The 18,083-nt window shown below is 39.9% G+C and overlaps 1 protein-coding gene across 1 annotated transcript; it reads right to left on the bottom strand.

Annotated features, from left to right (window-relative positions):
• Nucleotides 1-1,233: 1,233 nt before the first annotated feature.
• On the bottom strand, nucleotides 1,234-17,725 carry tango6 (transport and golgi organization 6 homolog (Drosophila)). The gene is made up of 18 exons (XM_088416226.1): nucleotides 17,577-17,725; nucleotides 16,157-16,821; nucleotides 15,805-15,921; nucleotides 15,344-15,491; nucleotides 15,166-15,269; nucleotides 14,796-14,958; nucleotides 14,528-14,595; nucleotides 12,064-12,176; nucleotides 10,833-11,009; nucleotides 10,209-10,335; nucleotides 9,328-9,534; nucleotides 7,570-7,713; nucleotides 5,550-6,044; nucleotides 4,951-5,008; nucleotides 4,672-4,830; nucleotides 4,260-4,411; nucleotides 3,469-3,582; nucleotides 1,234-2,208 (listed from the first exon to the last, which is right to left on the bottom strand). Exons 1-18 carry the CDS (start codon nucleotides 17,626-17,628, stop codon nucleotides 2,032-2,034), a joined length of 3,240 nt encoding a protein of 1,079 aa, XP_088272352.1. The 5' UTR covers nucleotides 17,629-17,725; the 3' UTR covers nucleotides 1,234-2,031.
• Nucleotides 17,726-18,083: the final 358 nt, after the last annotated feature.

An 18,083-nucleotide genomic window follows, 5' to 3' on the forward strand; every position in this document is an offset into this window, starting at 1 on the left:
CTACTTTGAAGTCTCGACAGAACAATATATAACCCCAGAATAAACAGCTTTGATGAAGATCCTGGTTCAGCGATATTATTGGAGGCCTAAATCTTCCACCACAATGAAAGAGGCTGGTTGCCACTGCAAAGCCTTGACTGTGTGTAATAAGTGGAATATCCATGGAGACCAGCTGTAGTCTGCCATGTTTGCCCTCTTAAGGGGTGAGGTCATGCTTCATACACTGTGAGGATGGAGAGAGATGAAGGACAAAGGAAGGAATGCCTCGTGAGTCGGACCTTGTTCAAACCCCAAAAGTCATTAGGCCGTATTTATTTAAACTGGCCACCCCCACACCAACAGTGTAAATCACTTGTCTTGTAGGAGTGCCCGTGGGCTGATTGACAGATTGGCTGTGCTGTCTTCCTTGCAAAGGGAGCAGAGGGTGAGTGTTGACCGCGAGAAGGAGCGTTGTAAATCCCTTACCGAGATTTCTTTTATAATAAACTGAAATTTCGAGTGTAAACTCTGCTTGTTATCATGTTTTGTTAGCTACAGTATTCTCTTGAGTTCGACTTCCTGGCGCCGTTAATCCAAGGGCAACTGCGGCTCCCCATGATCCGTCTACAGCCAAGGGATGGAAACATGAAGGGATAACAGTACAGTCACCCTATAAGGTTTAATAATTTAATTCAGTATGTACTCTGTTGCAATTTTTGTCTCAAATATGCAGTACTTTTCATATTAAAATAATACCCACATACAAATGCATTAAAATTCCTGGGGGTAGGGTCCTACGTAGATTTCTCTGTATTATACAGAACATGTTTTTCGTGGGTTACTTACATGAGTACCAGGACGTAGTGTTTGGTGTGCACCCTTTCTTTCATTGAAAAGAACTTCCTCAATGTCATTCTCTGTGTCACTCCACATTACAGTCTGTGGGTACATAGCCAGGTCGAGTTATTCAAGCCTACATCCTCAAACTGTTTCATAAGTCCATCAGTTATAGATTGCGTGGGTCGTTTGGGACCCAGTTTAATTAGTCTAAGGAAGTCAGAGGTAAATTCTCCGTCACTATAGAGCAGTGCTTCTCAAATATATTTTGCTAAGCCCCACCCTCAGAAAAGAGAAAACTTTTTGCACCTCCCCCACTCGATGCGGTGACTATAGATAATATTATCTATAAAAATTGTATAGGTATACCGAGCCCTGTATCTTTTTTAACATAACAAAAGAAAAAAGCAATATAAATACTTTCAACAAGTGTTTATTATTTTTTTAAGCGATTGTATGGTTTACAGCTTAGTCTAAAACAGAAAAAAACAGTGCATCACAGTGATTGAAACCATTTTTTTTTAATGAAAGTTCTTATTTTATTGCAATTGCAATTCAGATGACAAAAACAAAGCCTTTTCCCTGGGGTCATCCGCATATCACTCCAGCTTCTTCCAACACTCCAAAAACATGCAGGGCAGGTGTATTGGACATACAAAATTTTCCTTAGGTGTGATTGGGTGCGTGAATGGTTGCTTGTCTCTGTGTGTGCTCTGCAGTTGGTTGGCAACCAGTTCAGGGTGGCCCCCGTGTACTGCCCATAGACAGCTGGGCTTTTTACTTTTTAACTTTAGTTTTGTAGCCAGGACTGACAATTTCTGCTACAGGATCTTGTTGTCCCCAACATTTATTTGGACAAATACTGAAGTTACTGACATTTATGTCATTCATGTCATTAATGGCATTGTTCCATTCAAAATTGTGTGTTTCAGGAATTTTTCGACCCTTCCTCCAAAAATAAGGTAAGTTATCAACGCCACATGAATAAAAATATACATGCATTTTCCTTTGGGTTAAGACAGTATTAGTAAAAGATGAAGACATGATATATAGCTTATACTATGACTGAATATATTGACATTATTAATCTTATTAAGAATAAGATGTGATGCACAGTGATTCTGTAGGATCATGGCCATATTTACAGTATCACAACATAGTGTGTAAGGTAAAGGAAATGTAATAGTTTGGAAAAAAAATAAAAACTAAAAATCTTTATGGCAAGACAACTATCTTCTTCTCCAGCTTTTGTTTGGGGAAGATGAGGCTTCGCATAACGTCGTCCAGCTCCTCCAAAGCCAGCTGCCCTTGACACACGGCGACTTCATCCGGGTCAGAACGAACGACCCACTTAAGAGCCCGGTACAGGTCCAACAGAACATCACTGAGGACCTGGTGGACACACCAAGAAGTGATGAAAGTTACACTGGTGAACTGACAACAGAAGCAAGTTGCAATCGTCTTCACACAATGAGATAATCCTCACATGACCCTTGAACCTCCACAAGAGCATCACCACCTGGCCTAACCTTTGTCATGTTTTTTGCCGACGTCTGTTCCCATGTCACCGGGTATCATTAAACCCTGTACAGCTGGTGCACTGCAGCAGCTGTTCAGTAATGACAGAGCCTGGTCTGAGATCAGCACTACAGCCACACCTGAACCACTTCATCACGGTTTTTTTTTTTGTTTTTTTGCTGGTGGGGGTAAAGGTGGGATTAGAGTTGTACTGCAAGTAGGTTTTAATAATAAAAAAATGTAACATGTCTGCTTAATTCATTGATTCATGCAGCACAGCATACTGGATTGGTTAACATGACTGCCTTGGATTTGAATGGTTCTAGATTTGAATCTGAGTTCATGCCTTTATGTGTGCAGTTTACACATTCTTCCTGTGCTTGCGTGGATTTTTTTTCTGAGCAATTCATCTCCCTTTCACATGTCAAGACTACATTATGGGTAGATTGAAAACTATAAAAAAAAACACACACACACACACACAACTGACCATAAGGTGTGAACCAATATATAATATGTAATAACACTACATTGTACAATGAATTGCTAAACATGAGCACAAAACAGCCTACAGCAAGGTTTTTCAGCTGATTATTAAAAGCGGTGGGAGTGTCCTCTCTGAGCTTGGTGAAATCATTACCAGTAGTCAATACAAAGACACAGTGGCTAGATTAAAGGATCTGTCACTGTGACAAATTCTAACTCTCTTAAGATCGCACTCCTTCTCGTCTTTCTGTTCCCGGTGATATGCAGGGATCACATCTCTTGGTTACAGTACGCAAGAGCATTTTGGCTAGGAAAAAGGATTAATGGTTGCCTTTGACATGCCTCAGTCTTTTCAAAGGCACATTTTGTATGTGTTTTGTGAAGTTGCTGGTAACACAAAATTCTTCAGAAAAAAATGGAAGCAAGTTGGGCTGAGGTACATTTTGCAAAACTGCTGAAAAGGTTAAAAAAAAAAAGCACAATAATAACAATAATCCTGTATAATACAGGATATAATGAGTGTGAGCACTATATATATGGGCTGCTTGCTTTGTATGCAGTACCTGTTAGAGAAACGGCTTGCCATAACTACCTATTTTTAGTTGAAAGTTGCAAATTGAACTATGTAAATGGCAGTGCATTTTGTACCTGGGTGGTTTTGCCACTGAGGCCTCGGAGCAGCAGGGTGATAACATAGACAGCAGCTCTCCTCACCTCTGCTTCCTTCTCCGTCTTTATCAGGGCAGTGAGACAGCAGCTTAGCTGAACAATACACAGGTGAATCACCTTACCGTAATGATCATTTGCGACAATTGTACTGTGATGTAAACAGTTTCATGATGCCAGCAAGGATAGCCAATGAGAAGGCTCATGACATCATCAAATATGAGTATAACCCCCAGCCTTTTCTTTAGTGACATTAGCCCTATCCATAAATATATATTTTATTTTATTTTTTTAGGGAGGGGGGGGCATCCCCTTTATGTACAAAAATGGTAAAAATGCAATAATAGCAAAGTAACTATGCTGTGTATTCACAAATTTATGAAACTGAAATATTTTATGACTATTTTATGACTAATAGGACTTTTGAAGATGTTTGCATTTTGGGAGTCCAGGCTTAACCAATCAAAGAAGTCATTGAAAGGCTTGCAAATGACATACATTGGCCACTCGTGCCACCCGGTGGTTTTGGGGCTCCTAGTGTTATTTTTGTATGCTTTTCCTTTGATATCACACAACAGAAACATCAAAAAGCCAAGGTTGAAAATTACCCTGACGGGTTAAAATGTATAAATGTATGAGGATCATACTTCAAATTTATTTGACTTCACTGTCATAACGGCCCTCCTACAAAAACTATAACTACAATATGGCCCATGGTAAAAATAAGTTTGACACCCCTAGTCGAAAGGAAGGTGTCATTTCTTTCTACTTACCTCTTGAGCCAGCGGGCCAAGTGCATAGTCCAGTCTCTGGCACAGTTCTCCCAGGTTAGAGAGACTGCTAGCACGAACGCTTTGGTCAGAGTCTCTGGTTCCACTCAGGAACACTGACACCAGAGGGCGACCCAGATGAGGCGCCAATTCCCCTGAAAATAAGGAAACGGTCATCATTTATACTACTGCACAAACTGCAGAGGTGTTCCAAAACAATAAGCAAATCAGGGTAGGACTAATGTAGGTAGCTTCTGATTGGCTAATTGCTGTGCGATCTGGAAGGGATGTGTTGAGAACCATCAACATGTCATTTGATCACTTTATCCTAGATCCCATCCAAGAATCCAACCAAAAACGTTGCAGATTTTCAAACAATGTTTTAGAAAATGTACTACGATGTGCTGATGCTCACCCATAGCTCTACTTGCCCTCATGAGGACTTCACCCATTTTGAGACGATATTCCAAGGAGTGGTCCTTGTTGGATGTAGAGAGTGAAGACCCATGCTGAAAATCTTTCAGGAGTCTTTCCAAAATTTGCTTTGGATATAAATCAGCAAGTGAAGCGAGACCTACAGATAGTACACATTAAGTCTTCATATCAGAGAATATTGACACTAAAAAGGGTTTGTCACAATTACAACTAGTTTACAAACAAAAACATTTAGATTTACATCCAGGTAGTTCATTACCTTGAATAGCTGACAGGTAGACAAAGGAATCCTCATGTTCCAGGTTTTCAAGAAAGAGCTAAAGAAAACAAAATCTACTGCTTTACAAACCAGTAAATATTATGCACCAAATGATGACGTACACAATTGTATTCGAACTTACAGCAAAACAGACATCCAAATAAAAGAGGAGCAAAATTGGTACTACAAAGGGAATAATTCAAAATGTTCTCCCAGATGCAAAGGTAACCTTGGGTTATGATAGAAAAAAAACATTCACAAAATAATACAAATACTAGAAAAAATCAATAATGGGAGGTTCTTCTGTCCAGATAGAAGGTTCATGGCCATCCAAGGTGAAAGGGGGGGCACGTCGATTAAAGAGAATATTAAAGTAGTTGTTATTCCTTTAATGCCTAAGCCAACTAACAAGTCCCTGGGTCTCTCCAGTGTTTCCCCCTAGAGAAGCAGGCTCTAGTGTTCGTTCATTATTACACGCATACTATTGTGCCAGAAGATGCAATGAAAACCTGCAGAACCCAGCACACAAATGCAAGTTGAAATGGGTGTGTGACCATCTCACAGACTAATTGACAAAAAACTAAAAACAAACCACTTACATGTAGGACTTTCTCCTGGGCATGGACAATTTCTTGGTCTCTTGATCGCACCATTTGGGTCAAGGTCCTCAGAGCAAATGCTTTGGTTGGTACATCCGGGTGACATGCCTCCAACAGACAGTCAGAAAAGGGCTTAGAGGAATGGGAAGTTTCCCCTGCAACAGAGTCACCTGAGGATGTTGGGTCTTTGATATTGGATTGCTTAAGATTGTTGTCGATGGATGGAGGTGGGGGAGGACAAGTCTGTGATTTCTTTGTTTCAGTTTTGCTTTTATTCTTTTTAGGCAGATCGATGTTCTTGGGTGACATTTCACTGTTTTTGGAGCCTGGAAAAGCACTCGTTCTGAAGTTCTCTGGTCGGTAGGCACCGTGGGTAGCAATGATTGCTCCTAAATTTGAGGCCAGCTCCTGGATAAACACCTCTGGGTGGTGCTGAGAAAGAGTCTGTAGCGGCTGGAGCAGTCTTGACATAGACGAGTAGATGTCAGCAGTGACCTGTGTTTATAATAGGAAATTGAAAAAGTTTAGATAGTATATGGTCAAGACCAGTGTTGGGAGTACTGCATTACAAAAGTAATGCAATTACTTTTTGCTGTAAAGCAGTGGTGTGATACATTACACGCAAAAAAACCCTAGTAATACCGTATTGTACTCTTTACTAATGAGAGTAACACAATGCATTTTTAGCCTGAAAGTGGTTGTTTTCTCCCCAAATTTGCCAAAAACACCACAAGACTGGAGGAGGCGAAATCTGTCTGGGGCAAAATGTTTGCTGTTGTTAGTGTCACCTACAGCAGAGATGAGTGCAGCAGCAGTAGATGACAGGTTGAATATGGACAATGCAAACACAAGGTGGCCGTTATTTTCAGTTTGTCAGAGATAAAGACAGGAAGAATATAATCGTAAGGTGCGCTTTGTGCACTACCCCTAAAGAGCTGTCCACTTCACGAAATAGGACCAGTGATTTTACAAACCATTTAGAGCGGTGCCATAGTAAGGTGAAGTCAGTGAAAAGAAAACACGCGGAGGATTGCGCTCTCTCTCACTGAGGGATGCCACTTCCACCTCAAGGGGTTAGGTGAGTCGTTAGGTGAGATGCTACTGCTTTCCACAGTGGATTCACCAGCATTTGGAAACCTTGCCAGCAAGATCCCTGTCGCAACTAGCAATATTGATAAGGTAAGCTAACGCTAATATTTACAGTACAATTGCTATTAATGATAGTCTATAAATAGTTCCGGTCAACGTGTATCAAGATGATACAAAACTCACGTTAAACAGTATGTTAAACACCTTAAGAATGATGTAGGCTAGCTGCTAATGTTAGCCCTACCGAAACCATGTATTTTTGAAAGATCTGTCCCTAACCTAGCTGACTGAACTTGAATTTTAATATTAACATTGAAATTGTGAAATGCACTAACTGTTTTTGCCTACAGCATAAACAATGCATCACTATGCTGTAAAGCTAAATTAAAATAATTCCAATACAATACAGAATAAATGATTTGAACTGGTTTTAGGCTTAAGCCAACCTTTCACTGGATGTGTAATGAGCGTAATGAGCTACATTTAGAATGGCAAATCCATATTTCCAGTTGTGGTGGTGAGAGTAATATAAAAGTAATGCACCAATAAAAAATTACATTTCCAATACAATAGGATTGAAATGTAATTACGGTAATTACTTTGAAATGACAGTAATAAGTAATAATGCATTACAGTTTTGAAGTAACATGCCCAATACTGGTCAAGGCTACTTAATGCATAAAAACAGAATACAGTATTTTTAAAAAACATTACCAAAAACACATAAGTGGAGTTCAGGGAAAAACATTTCTTGATATACTACTGTTGATTGTGACTGGAATGGTCAAGATCTGAATCATTACGGTTAAGAACAGAATTTTCTTTGTTTAATAAATTCTTCTACAAACCCTGAATTAATACATTGCATGTTTGAAAACATTGTTTTTCATTTGACTGACAACAATTTCTAGTAGTTCACAGAACCAAGTACCTGTGATCCAGAGAGCAACGTTGCCACCAGGCCCATCCCCATACTCAGTGTTTGGTTTTCGATGGGGTTTTCAACCATAACAGGATTTGTCTTATCCAGAAGGATGCATGCCCTCCGAAGCAATGACTCGATGAAATCTACCACCTGGAGACAATATATCATATGAAGAATTAAATAAAACTTATAAATTGGATGGAGGGATTATCCTTGGAGGGGGGTAATCAACATTTCGAACCGTCAACCATAACAACAAGATCCAGAGGTCCACATATTGGAATGCCAATATGTGAGTCATTTCTTAATTTCTTATCTATTTTCTAAACTGTAATACTCTTTCTCTTAATCTGGTTCAACAAAACATAGCAACTATTTTTGAACAGCATGACTCAACATTGCCTGCTTCCAGTATCTAATTCCTAGCCCTAGCCAAATAAGGTCAAGGGATGGAGTGGATGTGGATGTGTATAGCATTTTAAGAAGACAAATCATGAATTGCTGCCTAAATTGTTATTATTCTTATTGGCTAAAATGTTTCTTGGACTTTCACATATCAAGATCCTACTATGATCACCAATAGAACGAGATTTTCCCAGATAATGTAACTAATGAATACATTGAATCATGCAGCTACTGTATGTTTTGTTCATGAATGCATGCCAGTATCCCTCCTCTTGTGGGGGATACTTGAATAAGGGTGCCAAACCTTCTGATATGAGATGTTTGGTCCTAACACCACCGATGTCAGAGTTTGGTCCACATTGCTGGCAGTAACTTGAATTTGTTCCTAGTGAGGGTTGGACTCTGCCAAAGCTGCCCTTTGTCACAGATTCTGTTTATTATATAAGTAGACAGAATTTCTAGGCACAGCCAAAGCATTGATGAGGCCTGCTCAGGGGGTCTTCAGGGTTGCATCTTTTTTTGCGGATGATGTGGATGCTGTTGGCTTCTTCAGGCCATGATTGCCGACTCTCAACGAGGCAATTTGCAACCAAGTGCGAGGCAGCTGGGATGAAGATCAGCACCTCCAAATCTGAGACCATGTTCTTCAACCAGAAAAGGGTGGTGTGCCCTCTCCGGGTCAAGGATGAGATCCTGCTCCAAGTACATCTGGAGGTCTTATTCATGAGTGAGATTGACAGGCGGAATGATGCAGCCATTTGTTGTGATGCGGACTGGTCTCTCATGGTGAAGCCCAAAGGTGAATCTATTTACCAGTCGATCTTCCCTCACCTATGGTCACGATCTGTGAGTCGTGACTGAAAGAATGAGATTGGCCAGAACGGGTTTCCTACGCAGGGTGTCCGGCCTCTCCCTGAGAGATAGGGTGAGAAGATCGGTCATCCGGGAGGGACTCAGAGCCAAGCCACTGCTCCTCCACGTTGAGAGGAGCCATTTGAGATGGCTGGAGCACGTGAGTAGAGTGCCTTCTGGATAGGTGTCCATCTGGTGAGGTGGTTTGGGCATGTCTGGCCAGGGAAGGCCCGCGGATCCCTACAGAGAAGCTGGTCAAAGTGGTTAGAGAAAGGGAAGTCTGGGCTTCCCTGCCCCTGTAACTTGACCTCAAATAAGCAGTACATACTGTAATGGATGGTTGGATGTTGAAACGGGGAAAAAAAGGCTGCAGAGTAAATAACGGATCTTTCTTTGGGATGAAACCATGGCAATTAACATCAATTATTGTGCCATTGCAGCAGAAGAACTTGTCATTTATTAAGCATTTCAGATGCATGTGTTCAATACTGTAAATTCTCCACAAACCTGTATGTTTTTTCTCAGTATCATAGTATGCTGAAGGGACTCCACCATTATGGCCAACACTTGAAGCAAAGCCAATGTGTGGCCTTGCCTTGCAAAACGACTGCATTGCTGCTGCTCCACCTCTAGGAGCGTCATGGAAGACATGTCCAATTGCTGTTCCTCTTTCTTTCCCTCTTCTGCTGCAACTGCTGTCCAGCTGGTTAACTCCTGCCAAAAACCCCAAGAACATTTTGAAAATTGAGTACAGTATATGTTGACCACCAATGTTAACTAATACTTTACATATTATCTGAGTAATTACTCTGGATTATTTATTTGATTAATTTGACGACGCTTACAATGCAAATTTAGAGTGTGTCGGTCAGTTTATAATAACGGTGACAATATGCTATACCTTCTTTTGAATCAAAATTGCCATCAGTATGCTAACCTTTTCATCTGTGGTTCTTTCTACATCTGTGACCTAAAATGTACTCGCAGTATAAACTAATGATCTTATGGTTGTGTGTACCAGGTGTGTGTATCGCTGTACACACGCACACACATACATACATACATACATACATACTTACATACACACACATATACATAAATTACTACATAAATAAGATCTTTACTGCCTGAGAAAGTGGAATTTTGAACATTTGGGTGATTTTGAATTAAATAAAAAGATATCTAATGATTCATTGATTATCAAGAACTGATTAGTTGTCATTTAATTGTTGCGCCTCAAGAATCAGGACACCTCCTGTCTTGTGTACTACATTATATTTAGCTGTGATTTTGACAATAGGAATGAATTTGCAGTCAGAGCTTTGACCGAAATGAAAGAAAAATAGCATAATTTGAAATTAAAAAAAAAAAAAATCTGGATAGCTCACCTGCAGCAGGTCAAGGAAGAACTCTCCGGGCACATCACTGTCTTTGAGTTCAGCCAACAAGTGCATCAGACAATCTAGCCTCCACTGTTCCCCTGACAGCTTCTCATACAGAGCATCATCCTCATCACTGGGAGACATAATTGTGAAGGAAATCATATATTACCGGTAGGCCGTTATCATTATGTGTTTATTTCTTGTCTAGAATAGCATTGCTATCCATCTATGCAGTCCTAGTTCACCTCGCCCCAGTCCTTAGATAAAGCTGTCGACGCAGGAAAGCGTGAACTGAAACCTTGGCCCAGCTGTTGGCGGTGCCTGGCTGGCTCTTTTTGTTATGTCTTGTAATATGTAATGCTTTGCTGAATGAATAAAAAGCAGGCGGGGATGGCTAGAGTCCGGACAGCTTTGGCAAACATGAGAGAGCCAAGCCCTCCCTCTGGAGGCAAAGAAAAGTGAATCTTGGTTGGTCTGAGTTACTATTTTGCTGCTTAGCAGCTGGGCTTATCTTTGTCTTCTTTCATATATTTCTCTGACAATAATACAGGAGTTTAATAGAGAAAAAGACAAGCCATGGTTAGGATTATTCAGGGGATGTGCCACAAAGTTAATCCTTGGATCCATTACCTGCAGCCTTCTCTACACTTAAGTTGGACTCCGCCAGTGCTGCCAGGAGTGAAATGGAAGCCTGTGGCGACATCATTCTTTCGGTCCTGTAAACCTGAGAGTTGCCTGAGTAGTGATATGACTGCAGTGGTTTCAGCATGGCTCAGATACCACAGCAAAATATCCTGACATGGGGCTCTATGAAGCAGAAAAAACACACATAAACATTTGTGCAATGACCCTTAAAAACAACCTAGCATATGACATTTCACTTGTGTCAATGGTCTGTGGGTGTATGAATGCATGCAGGAACATTAACACTTCCAACACTTGGTTTTAATTAAAACCAACAATGAAACTCAAAAGTGAATGCTGTGTGGGACTCAGATGTGGACATAAAATTTGTTAACATAATTAGCATTAAGCAAACACAAATATTTAACAATATAGACAAGCAAATGTATTGTAAGAGCAACCAGATGGATGAATATTGAAGCAGACATGGAAAAAAAGTACATTTTAAAATACAGCCGTGGCCAAAAGTTTTGAGAATAATATATAGATTTTCACAGAATCTAGTGCCTCATTTTTTATGACGATGATTAGAATATAACCCAAAATGTTATGAAGGGTTATCAGATAAATTGAAATTAATTGCAGGCCCTATTTGCCCCCCCATAGAAATACAGTAATTCTCATTAACACACGTGAAAGTGTTGATGATGAAGACAATGCTTGAGATAACTTACTGATTAAATTAGAAAAAACGCTTAAAAGGTACCATGGTTACCGGTAAGCAAACAAATGCAGTCATCATTGTGATGCAACAAAATGCTTTTTGGGCAAAGATATTGCGACTAAAATTACATAATTCTAAATTAACCGAGGCAAAGACCTTTGGAGGGTGGCCCGGTGTGAAGAAAGGCAGCAAAAAAGCCACTTTTTTCTAAGAAAAACATCAGTGCCCGACTGAGATTCTGCACAAACAGTGATAGAAGTGATGAAAACTGGAGTAGAGTTACTTTATCCGGTGAATGCCATTTCCAGTTGTTTGGAGCATCTGGAAAAAAAAGCCTCTGACCATTTTGAAATTCTTGTGATTATATTTCAGTTTATGTATCATAGTAACATCCAAGAAAAGGATATAAAAACATTGAAGTAGCAAACGTGAAAGCCGATATTTGTGTTTTCAAAACGTTTGGCCCCTACTGTATACAAGACTTAATGTTTTTTTATTTCCTCTTCGTTGTACCGTAGGCTGGAGACATTTTGCTTCGTGAAACAGAAGAGTGTGAAGACAACTGGAAGGACTTCTTCTAATGCTCTGAGAAGTGGAGTTGAGGTGCTGTTGCCCACTACCCAGATCTGACCACGAGAAATCCATTGAAAAAAAAACACTGTGAGATGCATGCGATTTGAGTTCATAACATATATATTAATTATGCGTGCAACAGAAAAATTATATCATGAGTTTCTTCAGTTTATGACAGTTTCGCCCTCTCGTTTTATGTAGTTGCAAAAGACCGACAATGAACTAGTTTGCATACTTATCAATAAGTGTACTGAATGATGTCGTGTTTTCCCCCAGATATTCATTTCCTTAGTTTCCTAATACAGTTGACCCCCGTGTTACAACGTCCCTGATTTACGTTATTTTCATTTTGTGACCTGCAATACTGAGTTTTTTCATCCCCTCTTTATGACATTTTCCCGGTTATGCGACCAAAACAACTGTCATGACCCCAGGGGCTTGGCTGTATTTGTGTTGTCTTGCCTCCATCTGCTGGCGTTTTTATGTAATTGCACTTATTTACTATTGCCGTTGAACTGCTTCCATGCAACGTGTGACTACAATGCTGGTTTGCTATAGGTCGGCGTCTCCTCAAGGATATCGTGGTCTGCTATTGGTCAGCCTCACTTGTTTAAAATGGCGGAACGGTAAAGCTTTGTTCGATTGTCAGTGGTTACAAAACCGTATTTATAGATCATTGTACTGCTTAATCCAAAATTGAAAGGGTTAGCCATAGGTTTTAAGATTGCTAGTGATGTTAAAGAGAGAAATAAGAAAATGATTTATAAAAAAACAATGCTGGAGATAACCCTCATTAGGGAATATGGGTATAACAAGCAGCCCTCAAAGGTAAATAAATCCTTTCGATATTTTTTATTTATGATGTTTTTTGATTGTATACATGTATATTATATATAAATAGCACTTATTATACTATTTTGGTCCCGATTTTTAATATGTATGTTCAATTTCGATCTTTTTACCTGGGGTTCTAAACGCATTAGGTATTTAACATCAGTTTGGCATACGACGAATTCGCCTTACGACCACAACCGCGGATTAATGTCGTAACACGGGGGCCCACTGTACTTACTGTTAGTACAAATCAGTTATTAAGGATAAGCGGTTAAGGTAAGGGATGGATGGTGGATACTGTGATGGTATTGTGAAAGTGTGTGATGGAGACATCTACTTGGTCTGGAATGAGTCAAGATCAAAAACCTGCATAGCCAGGCTAGACTAAGCTTTGGTATTTTCATAATCTGTGAAAGCTGGTGCATTGTGGCGCATTTAAAAAAAATGTTGTGCACCATTATGGACATGAACATTTATGGACATAAATTTATTCGCAGCCAATTTTAACTAATCCAATTCCCTTTTAAAGGGATGGTGTGTAACATTTAGACCCTTTTTTAAAAAAAAGAATAAATTAAAGGATTGTATATTTCAACAACTCGCAAATGGATGTGTTCTTAATGACCAACAGTCTGTTTAAAATATAATCATTGGTCTGGTTATTAAATTATATTACATGGGGGGTGCACTTCTCCGGAGGCGGCCATGTCTGTAATAGCTACGGACAATATATATATATATATATATATATATATATATATATATATATATATATATATATATATATATATATATAGTCACTGAGAGACTAACTTCTACCCCAATCATATGAGTCCAAGTAAAACTAAACCACTGCTCGTCATTCAATGTCATGGCATTATAAGGGTGTTTTGGCAACAGTCCTTCATGACTTAACAGTAGCGCACTTGTGACTCTGAGTGAGAGTTGTGAGAAGACGTAAATGTGGGGGACGGGGTGGATTGTGAGCGAATGCATGAGGAAATGAAAACAATGACTGAACCTGGTTGGCCCTTGTAAAACATGCATTGTGGGAAATGGGCGGAGGGAGGGGGAGGGGCAGTGCTCTGGGCTTATAAAAAAAAAAAGTGTGTGCCCGAAAAGATACATATGCCTGTTTGGTAAGGAGATCACCGGGCATGGGAAAGAAAGTTAGGCAAGGTTCTATTAAACACATTTCCTTCACATTACATTTGTACAATGTCCATCGGGTGGCAAATCTTACTTCGCAGAATTCACCTATTGCGCTATGTTTTCCAGTTCTCATTAACCTTGAAAAACGAGGGAACACTGTACTTAGACATAGTTCCCGGAGGCAAAAGGTTTCGACTACTTTCAGCCACCAAATTGTCAGGCGTGTATACAAGGAAAGGCCTTTGAGACATCAGAACACCCAGCATGGCAAAAGGAAGCCCGAAAGCCAGGATGTCAGGTTTTTGATCAGATTTGACCAGTGTCGTAACTATCAAGCTCCAGCATAAACAATGGACAAAATGTTGTTTTCAGAACGATTTTTCTCAAGCAAATTGCGGCCAACTTTAGAGGATCCCACCTTGTTAATGTCCTCCACACACTGTGTCATCTCCCACTCCTCCACCGCAACTTGGCAGTGAGCATCATCTGGAAATAAACACACTGCACTTTTTGTAGCCACTCAAGAAAACAATGTAACAAAAATGCACGAAATTAAAAAAAAAAAAAACTATTCCTAACCACACATAGGGTTAGGAATATATTTATTGACTAATATTAGACTAATACTTATTGACTTGGAAAAAAAGAATCCATCGCATTCAGATGCATTAACGGTTGTTACTAACCAGTAGCAGTGATGCAGTGGTAGAGAGGAGCCAGCATAGGAACCAGTAAGTAAGGTTGAGCAAAACTCGTCTTTTCTAACACCAAGTAGAGAGTTGCCCGAGTTGCCACACATTGAAACCGTTGGGCTGTAAGCTTGTCTTTGAGGTGCAGAAGCTCAAGGATCTGCACAAACACAATCCAAACAAACGCATGCAGTTACATTACATTACTGATGAAAATTATGACTGACACCCAATCAAATATCAGCCCAAAATATGTAAACAGTTGACAATTAAGCTTGATTCATGTAATGTGTTTCAGAATTCCTCTTTATGAGATGTTCTTGATATCCCATTAACCAATGGCCTTGTGTGTATGTAAACTACTAACCTGAGAACAAATTTGTTTATAGTAGGCGTCTGCCGATGCAGACTGCTGGGGGCATGTTGTGAGGATCTTGGCTATACAGTCACATTTCTTCCAGTCTGACTCACCTAGAGGATATGATCAGTATCACAAGTAAGAAGTTAAAAAGCCATTTCTGTTCTCATTTGCCAGACTTGCCCACCTGTTCCTCCCTCCAGGACAGCTCTGACAACAGCCTGGACTCCGTTAGGCTGCATCAGACGCTCAGATAACAACTGACCACAAAGGCGTCTCAGCCAACCAGGAGCTGTCCTGCTTCTGGAACCATTGGAGCTTTCTATTGAACCAGACTTATGGGAGGGAAAAAAAAACATAAGAGTACATTTAGCCTCTTTGCGATGTCTGCATTTGGATCTCATATCTTAATGTTTGGATTTTTTTTACTCCATCTGTCCATCCGCTATACCGCACATTCTCATCAGGCTCACAAGTGAGCTGGGGCCTATCCTCGCTGATTTTGGGCAAGAGGCAGGGTACACCCTGGACAGGTGTCAGTCAATCACTTAGCATACATTGAACGCCCAACCTCAAAACTGTGAGGTTTGATGTGCAAATCAATCATCCACCATGCAGCCTCTTGTTGTACTTCATCAGCACACAGACCTGTTTGGCTGGGCCTTGTAAAATAAGGAGCTCCTTGATGACGACTGGCTGATATACTTTCACCAAAAGATTTTGGAGGGCCTCCCGACTGCTACGACGTTCCTCTTCACTGAGCTCCTATAGAGAGAGAGAAAAAAAACCCAGGTTGCGCTCGCATTTTGACTAGTTAAAAAAAAAATAAAGAAAATTGCAGATTAACAATATACCACCAGACACATTTTGTACAATGTAATAAAAATGCTGCCTTGGGTAATGACATTTTTTTTTTCTCTTAATCCCATGGCAGAGAGGTATGAAATGAATTCAAACTATCAACAGAGAATGCAAAGAAACCAATATGAGGATGTGGTACCTGAACAACCTTTGTGCTGCTTGACTTGGACTTCTGTGGCTGATAGCCAAGCTGACAGAGTGCTGCCATCACATCTCCCAAATGCCGGGTGAACACCAGTGTAGCGAGAGATGAAAGTTCAGCAAAACGCAACAAGATAGTTGTCGTTGTCAGAAGCTGGCGTGTTGTTCCAACTGGAGTTTGGTCACATATCAATTTTTCTACCATTGCCCCAAATGCAGACCTGTGACCCAGTGGCACACCTACTCCTGGAGCCAAGAACGGGCAGAGCCCAAAAGAAACCACAAATTGAAGGGCCGCCCCAACTGTTTTCTGTTGAGTGAAACTGAGGACATCTGGTGGTAAGGGGGGAGCCATCTCCGGGGTGCGTAGTTTTACAGAGGGAGCAGGTGTCTGCTTAAAAAGCTCGAGTTCAGCAGAAAGGTGGCGTGCTAAGCAGAGCAGTAGTAGGAGACACTCCTGGACAAAGCCCCACGTCACATCTTCTGTATCATCTAAAAACCAGCTTTCCCCAGCCATCACATCCTCTCTCAGTCTTCTTGCCTCTTGTAGACTGTTATCACTGTACAGCTGCTCCAGGAGAACATCTCTGTTTGCCCGCAGTGCTAGTAGAAGCGCCTCCTCTTTAGAGATTTGTGCATTAGGGTTAACCCGCCCAGGCACCTCTGGAGACAAGCAAGAATGTCATCGTTACACATCACGATTTGTACCTTGTGGTACCTGTTATTTAATGAAGTAACTAAGTGCACAATTGGTTGCAAACATTAATTGGTTATTCAACTAAATGCTTGTTTCTAAAGAAACAAATAATTAATTAATTAATGCATAAGTTACGAAGTCCACTACGATGCCAATCAATGACTGCATATCTTGTAAAGACGGTAATTCGTCCTTTATCAGTCGATTATTTAAAAATAACCACATTCATGAAATCGAGATTTTGTAAAAATGGCAGAACGCTGGCTTAGTTGTTTACAAAACGTGTTTAAATAGGTACTAATCATAAGTACTTGTTAAAGCGTGTTACGTATACGATACAAAATCTTTTTTTTTTTTTTTTGCACAAGCTATAAATGTTTAAAAGTTAGGTAGCTTTATCACTCTAAACTCGATTAAAATCTTAAGCGTAAATAATGACTGAAAAACATTCTAGATTGTATTTTTGGGCTATTCTTCACCCAACCCTTGTTCTTAGCCTTTACGTTTGAAGTACAAAACTATTTAAAACACGTTGCAATTGAGGTTGGACTAAAATAAAATAAAAAAAAAAAACAACCAAAAAAAACAAAACAAAAAAAAACAAATGGGTTTGATCACCACGACATATTCCTATAGATTTGGGCGCCTTTTTCCCACATTCTTTGGGGATGTTCCAGTTACGTGACCATTTCAACATCGTCATAAAGTGTTTAACACTTACCACCAAGAGGTTTCGTGAGCACATTTAACGCCGAGATTATTGCCACAGCCATCCTGTTGTCAAATTTATATTTGATCTATTAATACATTTGACATGTCTTCTTTGCTAAAACATGTTACATGACGCTGAAATTATACGTCACGACGCATTGCTGATTGCGTAAAAGATTGCATTCATGGAGTGTAGGAAATAGGAAATAAATTTAGGGTACAAACTCCACTACCAAGATTGGCGATGATTAAAAAAAAGTGAGATTGACGTGCACAAGAACGGCGTTTGAATTATTGTGGGCCATATAGAAAAGCGTTTAATACCCAAACAAAACACGATAGTTCACGGAAAAAGTGGAGGAAAAGGCATACATAACTTGCAGTTCCTTACGTCACATTCTTTAATAATGTTTAAAGCAAATAATTTGGTTTAAAAAAATCCTGTAATTAATGTCTCGTTCTTGTACAAATTTACACGCCTTAGCAATTTTAATTCCTAATGCGGTGTCATGGAAAT

Source organism: Hippichthys cyanospilos, chromosome 6 (assembly GCF_059441005.1).
Source record: "Hippichthys cyanospilos isolate Australia breed blue-spotted pipefish chromosome 6, RoL_Hcya_1.0, whole genome shotgun sequence".
Lineage (NCBI taxonomy): Eukaryota > Metazoa > Chordata > Actinopteri > Syngnathiformes > Syngnathidae > Hippichthys > Hippichthys cyanospilos.